The following is a 14855-nucleotide window of genomic DNA, read 5'->3' on the forward strand; positions in this document are numbered from 1 at the left end:
TTCTGAGGAAACAGAATATATGAATAGGAAATGCTGGAAAAGTTTGCCTTTGAATCATTGTGAGGCATTGTGCAAGTTCCATTTGTGGTAATACATCTATGATGGTCATTCACATACACAAGTTATTCATAGATATTACAGTTAAAAATCAGTTCTTTCTTATTACGGAATGTGTGAATTGTTAGAAAATATTAGGCCTGACAGGAAATGAGTTGATACATTCTGTCTGCAGAGTTAGACCTGTGCAGATCTATAGTATTCACATTTTCAAGTCCTTACTGGAAACACAAACACGTGTTTGTATAAAAATGAATATGTAGGTTCCATGGACTTGACTTTGAAGTGACTTAAAAAGTGACTATCTCACTGAGTAAGTGATTTGACATCAAAATAAAATTGTTAAAATCTGGGCCATATTGGTATAACAACTTGAATTTGCTGGATTTTTGCCGTTAATTTTTCTCTGAGCATATAAGCATTTAGGATACAATCAAGGTTCTTTTTGTGACTCCCGTCCCACCCAAAGGCTGAGCCAAAATTACAGTTTCAAAGTTAGTTTAGAAAAATAGCTACCAAGGTTGCCCAAAATCCAGGAAAAGCTACTGCAGCTTATGTAACTGAAGATGCAGCTGCTTATAATTATCCCATCCACTTCATATTTCAACTATTTTTAAGCCATTTTTTGATCCCAGGGCAAAATTGTCTCTGATTTCGTGAACCCAGTACCCACAGGAATACAGTTCTTATACAACTATATCATGGCACAATGAAAGGTCTGAACAAAAAGTGTAGGTTCCATTCAGAGTATTATTTTAAATGCTTCTACTTTTAATCAAGACATGAAACAAATGTTGCATCTCCAGACATTTGCAGCCATGTTTTCCCTTCCTACTGTGTGGGTGCACCAGAAACTGTGAGTTCTAGTCTTGTTTTAGCCATGCAAGCCAGCTGGGTGTCCTTGGACCAGTCATTCTCTCTCAGCCCAATTCACCTCTCAGGGCTGCCGTTATAGGGAAAATATAAGGAGGATATGTTTGCTGCCTTAAGTTATATGTAAAAATAATAAAGGCAGGATAAAAATAAATAAATAACCCATTAGTACAGATCTGATCTGAAAATGCAATCACAACACTGACACACTACAGAGTAGGTTGTTTTGTTCAAGCAGATAAGAACTGAGGGTCATATATTAAATTAACCATTGTACAGGAGAGTTATCCGGTAACCCAGAGGCCAAAACCTGGTCCCTTGAGGAGGGAGAGCACTCCAAGTTTATTATGTGCATCACCTGCCTTCTACCCAGTGGTGAAATCCAAATTTTTTAACTACCAGTTCTGTGGGCATGGCTTGGTGGGCGTGGTGTGGCTTGGTGGGCGTGGCTTGGTGGGCATAGCAGGGGAAGGATACTGCAAAATCTCCATTCCCACCCCACTCTGGGGCCAGCCAGGGGTGGTATTTTCCAGTTCTCTGAACTACTCAAAATTTCTGCTACCGGTTCTCTGAACTGCTCAAAATTTCCGCTACTGGTTCTCCAGAACCTGTCAGAACCTGCTGGATTTCACCCCTGCTTCTACCCAGTCTCTAGCAAAGGACTCTTTATCGCTTCCACCCAGTGAAATACCTAAAGATCTGTAACCCTGGCAGCTTTGATAATGTTTCCCTTTGCACACCTCAGCTGCTCACTCCTGTACCAAAAGCAAAACAATATGAATTGGGCTGTGCGGCTAAAGTGCATAAGGGAAAAACGTTGCTACAATTAAACTGAAGCTGATTATTGGGGAGAAAGGTATTAAAGAGCCATCTGCTTGAATCTCATTCTCTGGAGAGTCACTTAGTGAACAGATACAACCTTGCTTCCTCTAGTTCCTATTTAATCAAACTATACCTTTTCCTTTTAAAAAAAAACCCTCAAAGAACCAAAAAATAAACAGTAGAGTCATGAAAAATTCCACACATGAAAGGCTTAATAAGTAGCACCAAGATCCCAATACATTCTTTGACATTGGTTATACGAGCTGGGTTACTGGAAGCCAAAGTTCAAATATTTGGGTATATCAAGCTGTTGACCCTTTTCATACACCATTCTTTTTTTCCCTATGGTTCTGTATTTCAATGCTACCCTAATGTTCTCATCCGGGCTCCATTTCCCCCTCTGTGTCTGACTCACACCACATACTAAACCCATGCAAACACATATACCATACATTACACCATATGCCCAAACAAATGAATATTTGGCTTAATGCAATAACCTGGGTCAGGCAACACCGTCATCAATTGATTTTTTTCTCTCCCAGTTTAGGTCTCTCCAAATGCTGGGTGGGAATTTTTAAAGTTTCAGACCCAATCCATTCAAAGGTCTAAACTCTAAAGGAAAAAAGCTACACTGGTCTAGTTACTATTGAACCTGAGACCATAATTAATACTATTATAATGCTACTACTTTTGACCCTGGAAACCTAAGGTGAAGACATTTTGCTGATTATTCTGAATTGCCATTGCCACATAAGCTACTGTATAAACTTTACTATATAGCTTATGCATGTGAATGTGGATGCAATCCTGCAATTGAAACATATATGATGTAGGAGATCTGGGAAAGTGCCTCCAGAGGTGGAATACTAAGTGTTACTATTTCCCTTTACCACATATGCACAAATCAAGAGTTCTTACTACTCCTGAATTTCTTAATATTTACACACATATGTGCACACACACAAACACACAACTGCAATACAGCACTTTTAGTAATTTCCTAAATTAGGCATTCACAGCGTCGTATTTGGTGGAGGAAACACTGATCACATAATGGCATTAAGTATTGTGGCAGGAAGCAGCAGCAGAGAATTTTCCACCTCCCAGTGCCATTGCTCTAATCAAAAGCAGAGCTTAGTTCTTGCTGTACAGTATCCATTTCAACTTGTGGTATTGAATACTGTTGAGATTACAGCATTGTGGAAAACACCCAGCTCTGTTTTTTATTCCATTCTAAAAATATGGCTCCGGGTGACCAAGCCTGTATTATTCCACCACCAGTAGGAAAACTTATGAGAAGCTCCCATTTTTGTTAGAAGGTAAAAAATAATTACATTCACCATTTTCTGTAAGGGCTGTGGTTTGAGCCCTTAAAAGCTAATCTCAGAGACACAGTTGATAGCTCAATAAAGATGCTGATTCAGTGTGAGTTATGCAGAAATATGCAAGAAGCACATTCCGGATTATGGATTGTTGCAAAAAAGATCAAAGTAAAACTGCCAAAACTTTAATACCCTTGCATCCACATCTGTAATATTCCAGACAATTCTGATAACCATGTTTGAATTTTTTTTTAATAGGCTACAGCATTTGGGATCCTATCTTAAAAAACAAGAGACATTGGAGGAACCTGATTGAGACATGTAAAATCAAGCATGGCATGGACAGATTACTAAAACATAATTCTAAAAGTGAGGTTCATTTATCAATGATTTAAAGAGCAATCATAAGTCACATTTTCATGGAAGGCTGGATATACCATACTTTTGTCTGCTTCATTTAAACCATCTCCGTAAGGATAAGAAAACAACACAGACAAATTTAGTAGGAGGTCTTTTGTTTTTCTTCTTTCATTGGAGTCAATAATTACTTAACCAAATCCTGTTCTTGTATAACTCAGGAATATGGATACATCAATAAAAATAAGGGGTCATAGACACAATCCTTCTCTGTGTGGCTCATAATCAACTTGTAACTCTACCCCATTTTCAGGATCTGCAATAAAAAATACTACCAGGTGAAAGGGGAGGGCTTAGGTAGAGAGGCCTGGCTTTTAGCCAAGGCAGTAGATCTGCTTTTCTAGGGACATCTGCTGCCTTATTCTAACAATTCCTGAGCCCAGCCTTCCCAAATTAAGTGCTCTCCAGATGTTGATTGGGAATTCTGGAAGTTGAAAAAACCCCACCACACATCTGGATTGCACTTAATTTGGGGAAGGGTGTTTTGGGCAGTGAACCAGCAAATTTAGGTGTACTCTGGATTGCAGCTGAATGCATTGCTACAAGGGCTCAATTGATCTACCTAAGAAATATTAAACATACAGAATATATGCAGATCTCTGCCAGTAAACACTGCTTAGCCATCTGATTAACATTCAGTTATCTTGTTTCTTGAAACATTTAACAATCTAAAATATCTGACAAATGTTTTCCTATCTAACAATGCTAATTAAACAGGGGACTCGGAATAAGTCCCTTACATTGTCAAAGCTTGCGTAGTCATTCTGGAGAGTATCAATGCTAGTTTTGAAAAGTCATAATTCAAATTTGTATTATTCAGATTTGATTTTCTGCCTGGAAGCTTCAGTGAACTTTTATGGCCAGAAAAGCCTTTGAGTAAAACAATAAAAAAGGAGTCTATTAGATGCAACCAGGCTTTGGGGTTAAACAAGAAATTCAAATATAAACAAAGCCACCCTCAACTGCAAAGGTAACTGCGTCTCTCAAGAAAAGGCAAACAATTTCTCTAAAGAATGCCATTCTCCCACTTCTGTTGAACATACTAGACAGAACAGATTAATCTCACCTATCACCACTTTTAATTGATGGGGAGAAGTTACATATGCTCCGTGACCCTTTAACAGCAGTCCAGAGAAATCACTCGCATTAGGCCCCAAACTGGGCCCTGCCCAGGGGTTTACTGTCCAAAGTGATGAATAGGGCTCAATTCTCCAGCAGCTAATCCAAAAAACCCATTTCCACAGCCTCTGCTACTTCAGGATGAAGCAAGCGGGTGGCTAAACGCTCTATGTCATCTAGGCTCAGCAATCGAAGGCTCCGCTCATAATCCTAGAGAAGGGAAGGAGAGGAAGAGAAAGAGAAAGGACTGAATAAAATTGTTGGGCAATGGCCAAAACATTTCCAAATAAAAACAGAGAGACAGACAGACACTGGTGTATGCATTAATGCAAATACATTTAAAGCCACTGAGGCTGCAATCCTAAAATTCCTGGGAAGATGGTCCAGGAAAGATTCTTTGCATTTCCTCCCCTGAGAACAACTAGGTGGCAGCATCTAGCTGATTTTGGCTGACTTTAGAAAGCAAAACAAGACTGAACTTGGTTAGCACTGAAATGGGAAATCACCAAGAAATACAATGGTCGAGTTATAACCATTTGTTTAGAGATCATTTGAAGACACAATGGCACTGAAAAAAGCAACTTGTGAACCGTCCTCGGTCTTCACACTTACGATCATTGCTGTATCACCACAGTTGTGCAATCACAATTTGGGTGCCTGGTAACCAGCACGTACTTACAAAACATACCGTAAGCTTTGTTCATTCCCACACAGCAAAACCTGGATATTGTGGATGCTCTGGTGTTGGAACCTGAAAGTAGCTTTGCTCTGCCAGTATATGAGCTATCTCATGCTCTACAATTACCTCATTATTATTACCTCATCTCTGGATAAAAAGAGGAAGCAGATTCATGAGCAATTGGGCAGATTCTAGTACAGGGGTGTCAACTCAATTTCATTGAGGGCCACATCAGGGCTATGGTTGACCTCGGGAGAGGAGGGGGGGCTGGGTTGGCGTGGCCGACTGGCTGGGTGTGGCCAACTTGATGCCACTCCCCAAACTGCTGGCATGTTTCCTCGTTGCATTGGGTAGACTAGGCCGAAGCCATGCTGGCCCGATGTTTCCTCTTTGCATTGAGTAGACAGGGCTGAAGCGATGCGGGTAGACCAGACCGAAGCAACGTGGGCTGGCCCCTTACATTTTCCAGGATAGCCCCGCAGGCCAGATCTGACCACATTGTGGGCCACATCCAACCACATCGCAGGCCACATCCAGCCCGCGGGCCTTGAGTTTGACACCCCTGCTCTAGAAGGTTAAAAAGAACCCAGGTTTCTATAGGCTGAATAAAGAGGGAAACAGACAGATTACTTTCCTGCTCTGTAGCAGTACTTCTAATGGTGGGTATATGGCCTCTTTCTATATTATGTAGAAAGCTACAAAAAGTAAACATAATGCTATTCTTTAAATAGAGTGATAGATTTTAACTCGGGAGACCTCAATTAAAATATGTCTGTTCTGCTACTTTAATCTTCTCAGGCCAGACATTATGGCTTAGTGCAAACATGCAAGATAAAATTCAATAATAAGTTCTATGTATGAATGAACTTATTTTTATTTACAATTCTCTCCCTGCCCCCAAATAATACCCCATCTGATTCTTTTTTTCCTACTTTCTAGTGGACTCTTGGGACCAATCCCTCTCTTCTTAAGAGGCCTAAATTTGCTGAGCCCTTTCAAAACTAATCTAATACCCATGTAACCTTCTACTACTGCTACATTGCGGTTATGTTGGCATGCCTACAAACAGAGTCGCACAATGCTATCAGAGTTAGAGATCTCCCCACTATATTTCCATTCATATAGAAAGGAAAATTTACCTTCTGTACCTGCTCCAGCACTTTCTCAGTATCAGCCACAGTGTAATGCCTGCTCAGGATTTGGGCCAGCATGTGCCAGATGGTTGAACTCTGTGGGAGGCCAGCTCTGCTGGTAGGATCCTCAGGTGATGCCTTCTCCAAAGGCTTGATCACAAGGTTGAGCTTTGACTCAGGTCCAATAGAGTAATCAGACAAACGATGTTCATCTAGGAAAAAAGGAAGGGGCTGCTGAGTGGACAAGAGCATAAAGCAATCAATTCAAAGCAGATCTAATAGAGGACATCCTGCACTGAATAAACAAAACTTTATTTCCAAAAGCTTGGCTGCGTTACTATGTTGGTGGTGAAAAACAACCAACAGCTTAAGAATGAACACATACCTAATAATTATAGATTTTAAGGACCAGAGGCTATTATCACCCCATCTGCTTTCTATAATAGTAGATAAGACTTCAAGTCTGAACAAGTGAACTTTCGTTCTCCAAATCCAAATAATATTCTCTTCAGAGTGCAGTACTGCAGGCCACTTCAGCTGACTGCTAGCTGCAGTTCGGCAGTTCAAATCTCACCGGCTCAAGGTTGACTCAGCCTTCCATCCTTCCAAGGTGGGTAAAATGAGGATCCAGATTGTTGGGGGAAATATGCTGACTCTGTACACCGCTTAGAGAGGGCTGGTAAAGCACTGTAAAGTGGTATGTAAGTCTAACTGCTATCGCTATTGCTATTTAGTGAGATTTAGCCCAGTTTCTAAAAAGAGCAGATATTTGCTATTATTCCATTTTAAAAAGCATATAAACTTCCAAAGGTGAGGCTCCTTAGTTCTTAATGGGCATTATGAAGTAAATATTTAATGAAAGAATATTTTCCATACTGTCACAAATGTCCAGCCAGATAATGACACAGCAGAGTATCATTTGCAACTGGCTAATCAGAGGAGCCTCTATCTTTCTCTGAAATATGCTGCCAGCCCATAAAACTACTTTAATTACAGATAAAAGCTTTGTACAGAAAATATTATAAACACTACTTCTCTTACACATACAGTACCTCAACACAAATGGTATTTAATATTTTTTATAAATACAGAAAACTATGTACACATCAAATGTTTGCACAGATTGCTACAAACTACAATATAAGCCAGGGATCAGCAAGATAAACCTATATTCTTGCTACGATACTATAGTATTGTAGAATCAAGGGGTGTTTACAGCACATAGTTAAAGTACTGCAAGTCAAGAGGGCAGGTGTGATAGTGACATTCAAACTCTGCCTGGTTTTTATGGCCATGCAACACAAAAAGACAGGCAGAGCTTCAATTGCACTACCACAGCCATCATTTGATCACTTTGGCTACACTCAGTTTATAGGAATAATAATAATAATAATTTTATTGTCATTGTACGTGTATACACAGTATACCTATACAACGAAATTCACTTAACACCCAAAGACCAGGTCCAACACACATAACAATTCCCAAACACACTCCCACCCACCACAAATTCCCCACCCCTAAACCACCCAAACATCCAGATAACAGACCAAGTAATGCTGTCCAACAGCTCACTGATGGTGGCCCTTTAGTTCATTGTTGAGTGCAATTATAGCTCTGGGATAAAAACTATTCAGAAAACATGTGATCCGAGTTTTAATTGTTCTGTATAATAATAAAAATATAATTTTTAATATAAATATATAAATATATATATTTATTTTGTATAAAATTTATAAAAATATTTTATTATATATATATGCCTTGAGTGTGTGTGTATATATATATATATATATATATCTAGATATATATATATATATATATATATATATATATATATATATATATACACACACACACACACACACACACACACACACACACACACACACACACTCAAGGCAGAAATAGCTATTTGAGTCTCCTAAAGAGCTGGTTTGTCAGCAAGAAACAGAAAGCCCAGAAACTTGTGAATGAGATTTCACAGAACCAGGGCTGTAGAACATCTTAGCTTACGTAGGTAAAACCTGGCTAGAAAGAATATGCATATGTGTATATATATATATATATATATATATATATATATATATATATATATATATATATATATATATATATATTCTCAGGTTTTCGCGGGTGTTTGTATGTAGGTCTTTGGTTATTCGGGTCTTCTCCCACGTAGAATTGGAAGTGTCTTGGCGACGTTTCGACGAAGTCTCATTCGTCATCTTCAGGTTGGTGTTCTCGGCTTCGTGCTTCCAGGAGCGATGTGAGATCGCAGCTGTCTCTTCCTTTTAACTGCTAGTGGGGGTGGGAGCTGATTGGGTGGGAACTTGGCTGTGTTCTGATTGGGTGGAGGTGTGTTCTGATTGGTTAGGGGCTTGGTTGTGCTCAGCTTAGTCTGAGTTGCAGGGGGATTTGAGCTGGTGAGCTGCTATATATATATGTAGATCTTTGGTTATTCGGGTCTTCTCCCACGTAAAATTGGAAGTGTCTTGGCAACGTTTCGACGAAGTCCCGAATAACCAAAGACCTACATACAAACACCCGCGAAAACCTGAGAAAACATATATATATATATATATATAGGTCTTTGGTTATTCGGGTCTTCCACGAAGCCGAGAACACCAGCCTGAAGATGACGAATGAGACTTCGTCGAAACGTCGCCAAGACACTTCCAATTTTACGTGGGAGAAGACCCGAATAACCAAAGACCTACATACAAACACCCGCGAAAACCTGAGAAAACATACACACACACACACACACACACACACACACACACACACACACACACACACACATATATATATAAACTATCAGGACAGGTTGCATTGGTACATTTTTGAGACTGGCAGAAAGTAGGAGCTACTACTGTCCCATAAACCTGCAAAATTGTGTGCTAGTTTCTCTCATATCTCTGTCAAACTGGATGTCACAGAAACTATTGGTCTCATTCCTCTTAATGAATCCATGCACCTTTCTTTTTGAGACATCTTTTTGAGATGTCTTATACTTGCTACCTTGGATGAACCTGATTGCCCTCTCTGTATCACCAACTGCCTTATGATTAACCATTCGGCACCCACCTGCCAGAGCTTTGCCTTTGAAAAGTAAGCGCTGTTGAGAGATTGGGACATTCAGCTTTTCTGAGACAAGTCGCTTGAGAGAGGAGATGCGCTCATCAGGGGAGACCTGAGAAGGGAGAATGTTGTCTGGTGAGACTTACAAAGAGTGTGTCTCAATTTTATATTTGAAAGAATACAAGACCAAGAAACTGAGAGAGGGACTTGAGTAATGCTTTTTCAACTCCTGCTAGACGCCCTAGCAATACATACATCCCTAAGAATACCTATCTTTCAGCAGCTGGTCTGTTAAGTTTTCCCCATTAGCAAACTACTTGAAAAGGAGTAATTTTACTTTGTATTGAATTTATGGCTGCAAACTTTCCCCCCACTCATAGAGTTGAGGTTGGTGCACAGAAAATTAGCAAATGCAATTTTTTTCAGTATAGACATTTTCTGCAGAGTATTAACATCTATTAAATATTATTGGTGCTTTTTGACTTAAGCACTCCTTTCTGTGGGAGAAAAATGCAAACTATGATTTGGAAATTTATGGATAAAACTTCATAGCTCATTAAATATCGCAAACACTACTGCATTTAACCTCTGGCTTCCCCCCTGCCCCCGCCAAATTTCTTAATTTATTGACGGTAACAAAGATATGACCTTTCCTTAAACAACTGGAGCAAGAACCTCAGAGAATATAGACATGAAATTCTTAAAGAATAGTACAAAAATTAATATTTGAATACTTCAATATGAAATACTTTGTGCTCAAGGTTGGTTAAAACTGTGAAGGTGAAAACTGTATCTGCCTTGGTCAAAGTAAGCAAATTTGAACTTGACCAAGTATTAGGTTACATAAATTCCCTTAATGGTTTCAGTAAGCATGACAGGAAAGAAAGTGCTTTTCCTCTGTTTCAAACAATGACAGAACCTAAAGTCCTCTACTTGTTAAGAGTGGAGTTTACAAGAGATTCAGAACCTAGTAGTTCATGGAAAAACTATGGCTACAGATCTCTGAGTTGAAATAATATACAGGTAGTCCTCCACTTATGACCACAATTGAGCCCAAAATTTATATTGTTAAGTGAGACATTTGTTAAGTGAGTTTTGCCCCACTTTACAACCTTTCTTGCCACAGTTGTTAAGTGAATCACTGCAGTTGGTAAGCTAGTAACCCAGTCGTTAAGTGAATCTGGCTTCTCCATTGACTTTGCTTGTCAGAAGGTCGCAAAAGGGGATCACCTGATCTTGGGACACAGCAACGGTCATTAACTAGTTGCCAAGCATCTGAATTTTGATCACATGATCATGGGTGGGATGCTGCAAATGTGAAAAGCGGTCATGAGTCACATTTTTCAATGCCGTTGTAACTTTGAACGGTCACTAAAAGAAATGGTTGTCAAGGTCTACTTGTATGTAAATATGATTTCAAACTCCTGGAGTATGTGTGTGTGTGTGTATAATATTGTGTTATTCTATTTTTAATTGCTGTAAGCTCTCAAGTCATGTATTTGAGATGACCAGCTATATAAATTGAAATAATCTATCTATCAATCACTGGCTCTATCTATCTATCTATCTATCTATCTATCTATCTATCTATCATCTATCTATCACTGGATCTATGTATCTATGTATCTATGTATCTATCTATCTATCTATCACTGGATCTATGTATCTATCTATGTATCTATCTATGTATCTATCTATGTATCTATCTATGTATCTATCTATCTATCTATCTATCTATCTATCTATCACTGGATCTATGTATCTATCTCTATCTATCTATCTATCTATCCATGTATATATGTATGTCTATCTATCTATCCATCCATCCATCCATCCATCCATCCACCCATCCATCCATCCATCCATCCATCCATCTAAATATCTATCTATCTATCACTGGATCTATGTCTCTATGTATTTATCTATCTATCACTGTAACTATCTATCACTGTATGTATGTATGTATGTATGTATGTATGTATCTATCTATCTATCTATCTATCTATCTATCTATCTATCTATCACTGGATCTATGTATCTATCTATGTATTTATCTATCTATCTAAATATCTATGTATCTATCTATGTATCTATGTATCTATCTATCTATCTATCTATCTATCTATCTATCTATCTATCTATCTATCAATCACTGGATCTATGTATCTATCTATGTATTTATTTATCTATCTATCTATCTATCTAAATATCTATCTATCTATCTATCTATCTATCTATCTATCTATCTATCTATCTAAATATCTATCTATCACTGTATCTATGTATGTATGTATCTATCTATCTATCCATCTATCTATCTATCACTGGATCTATGTATCTATCTATGTATCTATGTATCTATCTAAATATCTATCTATCTATCACTGGGTGCTAGTCCTAATGGCTGCCTACCACCTTTAGAGACATTTGCCTTTTGAAAACCTCCTTCTGGGCCACACAAAGCAGAGGGTGGATTTACCAGCGTACCTAGTTGACAACGGTGGGAATAGGGATGTGGGGCCTTTGCCTGCCTCCTCTTAAGGCCTGTGATGCAGGGTGTAAGTATTACATTAATGTCAGCCATCCTGCAAATCCAGGCCAGCCTCAATCTCTTGGGTGTCTCGATTGGGTCCTGTTTTTTTTTTTTTAATTAAGAAAGATTTTTAATCCGCCAAGTGCAGCTCTGGCACCAGTTGGGGCCAAAGTGCTGTGAGTCAAGCAGGGGCTGCCGGGTCTTGGGAAGGAAAGGCTCCCGAAGGAAGGCCAGGGAGGGTCTTCTCTGCTCTCCTTCCAGGAAGCACCCAAGGAACCCAAGGAGGAGCGGAGAAAAGGATTGAGGCCCAGAAGGACCCGCTGCCCCGGGAACAGCGGAAGCGCCGCCTGCTTCGACCGCCCTGCCTGCCCGGCACAAGGCCCAAGGGGAGGCCGGGCCCTCCAGGAAGCCCCCTCCCTCTGCCCTCGGGAGAACCCCAAGCCCCCAGCGCCGATCCGCTGCGATCCCCGCCCCGGCAAGAAAGAAGAACTACCTGGAGGCTGCATTCCCGGCCCTGGAGCGCCTTCACCGTAAGTAACATCTCGGGACCCCGCAGCTCTGGAAGCCAAGCGGCCCCTTTAAGAGAATCATAGACAGCTAGACGGACAACCCAAAACAGAGCGGTCCAGTAGGAGGGTCAACACAACGCATTCCCTACTAACCTAGGCGGAAAAAAAAAAGAAAAAAAAAAAGACCCGGCCTCCTATCTCTACGTCAGGGTATCATAGAGAGACAGGAAGGAGAGGAGACGCGGAGTCTCTATGGTCGGAAATAGAACTTCGGAGAGCGTTAAACCGACCGGAAAGCGGAAAAGCCGACTAAAGGAGAATATGTCACATGCTCCGAAGTGATTAACTATAGAGAGGAAGTCATAGTGTTAAGAGTTTGTTCAAGTTTGAGGATTGCTTATATAGTGAGAATACTTGCAAGGTAGAGAGTAGAACAGAGGTCTTCAAACTTGGCAGCTTTAAGACTTGTGGACTTCAACTCCCAGAATTCTCCAGCCAGCATAGCTAGTTGGAGAATTCTGGGAGTTGAAGTCCACAAGTCTTAAAGCTGCCAAGTTTGAAGATTTCTGGAGTAGAACATCAAGATAAGAGAATCTCCTTTATATTAAGCCTCAGGTAGCGTTCCGAAGTTGTTAATTAAATTTGGGATTTTAGTTTGGACAATTTAAAAAATCTGCCACATGTGGAGCAATCTGAGAACTAGTACGGTATATAGGAGTTAATGGAAAAATGTAAAGAAAAGGGTTAGCAAAATTGTTAGTCTCCTTTCAGTTAAGTGTCTAAGCTACTTAGATTTCCTTTATCCAAGAAACTTAAGAAAAGAAGCAAATACATAATTTGGTCGTCTATTTTCCAAAATAATACTATCCACCTTCTATGCAGAGAAAAGAAAGAGCATAATGACATACAGCAGTGTTATGGGGCTATCTCCAGGAACCCTCTTCATTTTTAGAGCTTGAGCTAAAAATAATTCAATGCGTGAGAAGTTTTGAGATGTAAATTACTACCTGAGACCCTGTTTGTCTAGTAGTTACGGCCCTAGGCTAGAAATCATAGTCGCATATCTGTAGTATCTCACCTGATTCTGATGACAAAATAGGATTCAAATGTCATCAGCACATTGGTAGCACGCAACCCCAAACCTCCTGATATTCTTATCTAGTGTTTTACCAAGATGCTGAACAGCATGGGTGTTAAATCAGAACTTTCTGGGATCCCCCTTGTAGTCAAAGGGCCTGGTAAAAGTACTCTAAAGCCACCCTCTGGAGCTGACTGGATATTGTCCAGGTGGACAATAATTGAAGAACACTTCTTCGACTCCAGCTCTAAACTCCACAGGATTCCATAACTGATGCTATCAAAAGCCACAGGAAGTCCAGTAGGATGGACAGAGTTACAGTCCCCATCTTTCCCCAGAGTAGGTCATCTGTCCCAACACTTAAGGCAGTTTTAATGCCAAAACACAACTTGAAAATTGACTAAAATGAGTCTGGATAATGCATACCTTTCAAGAACAAATGATCTGCCACTGTCCTTTTAAATACCTTATAAGAGGATATTTTCAGCTGAGCAATAGTTCTCTACTTCCTGATCCACAATTACTTTTATCTATTATATTGTAGAATAGGTCATATGTTTGTTACAAAGTTATTCGTTTGGGTCAGTGCTTTTTCTCTTTTGTATTGTATTGTATATAATATATTACGTTGCTAGTAATTGGAGCTACTTTTGATTTTCCAGATTCCCCATTACATTAATAGAACAAAATCACCAGAATGGATTTATGCTGACTGACTTCAATGTCACTTAAAAATAGCTAACTTTTTCTGCGTTGGAATTGTTTGAAGTTTCTTTCCCCTGATTGTCTAATGTAATTCAGTGAGTCATAGTCTATTATGTACAAATCATACCATGCAGAAAAATACAGTGTCTACATTGGTAAAACAATTAACTCCTATATTCATTGAGCCAAGGACAGAAGGGTGAAAACACATAATTTTGAATAACACATCATAGAGAAGCAATAACATCGAACTGCAGAATCCATGCAACATTGTCTTCATTATAGAAAGCCAGATTATCCCTCTCAATGGATTAGCTTCTTGCTTCATTACATATATAACAATTCTCTCTCCCTTATACAGCAGCAGCCATCAAAAATATTGGTGGATAAAGACTGGTGCTATGAGTTAGCTTCCATCACAACATGCTGTAATGTTTTCAAAAAGGAAAAGTCACAGTCTCCAACCAACCTTTTATTCTGGAGGCAAGGATTCAAAATCTGTTTTTACTTCCCTGCCAAAG

General features: G+C 39.5%; 1 protein-coding gene and 1 long non-coding RNA gene across 3 annotated transcripts; one reads left to right on the plus strand and one right to left on the minus strand.

The window, feature by feature from the left end:
• Nucleotides 1-3240: 3240 nt before the first annotated feature.
• UBL4A (ubiquitin like 4A) lies at nucleotides 3241-12881 on the minus strand. Of its 2 annotated transcripts, none has more exons than XM_034434147.3 (4): nucleotides 12536-12881; nucleotides 9516-9621; nucleotides 6432-6637; nucleotides 3241-4823 (listed from the first exon to the last, which is right to left on the minus strand). In XM_034434147.3, the coding sequence occupies exons 1-4, from the start codon at nucleotides 12581-12583 to the stop codon at nucleotides 4713-4715; spliced, it is 471 nt and encodes a 156-aa protein (XP_034290038.1). In that variant the 5' UTR covers nucleotides 12584-12881; the 3' UTR covers nucleotides 3241-4712. The 2 variants fall into 2 exon arrangements, with proteins under 2 accessions (XP_034290038.1, XP_060539351.1); XM_060683368.2 differs by having other exon boundaries at nucleotides 6441-6637; nucleotides 12536-12815.
• A 214-nt stretch (nucleotides 12882-13095) lies between these two features.
• LOC117675355 (uncharacterized) lies at nucleotides 13096-14498 on the plus strand. The gene is made up of 2 exons (XR_004594186.2): nucleotides 13096-13166; nucleotides 14292-14498. It is a non-coding gene; the product is annotated as an uncharacterized LOC117675355 (long non-coding RNA).
• The last annotated feature ends 357 nt before the right edge of the window (nucleotides 14499-14855 follow it).

The sequence above is a fragment of the Pantherophis guttatus genome, chromosome 2 (assembly GCF_059756535.1).
Source record: "Pantherophis guttatus breed Tessera chromosome 2, ASM5975653v1, whole genome shotgun sequence".
Taxonomy (NCBI): domain Eukaryota; kingdom Metazoa; phylum Chordata; class Lepidosauria; order Squamata; family Colubridae; genus Pantherophis; species Pantherophis guttatus.

What these genes read in the sequence shown, in the direction of transcription:
- UBL4A (XM_034434147.3), bottom strand. Translation starts at nt 12,583, where the DNA reads ATGTTACTTACGGTGAAGGCGCTCCAGGGCCGGGAATGCAGCCTCCAG. An exon ending in CAAAGGCAAAGCTCTGGCAG is followed by an intron (nt 6,638 to 9,515) that starts GTGGGTGCCGAA and finishes CTTTTTTCCTAG; the next exon opens with ATGAACATCGTTTGTCTGAT. An exon ending in TGCTGGAGCAGGTACAGAAG is followed by an intron (nt 4,824 to 6,431) that starts GTAAATTTTCCT and finishes TCCCTTCTCTAG; the next exon opens with GATTATGAGCGGAGCCTTCG.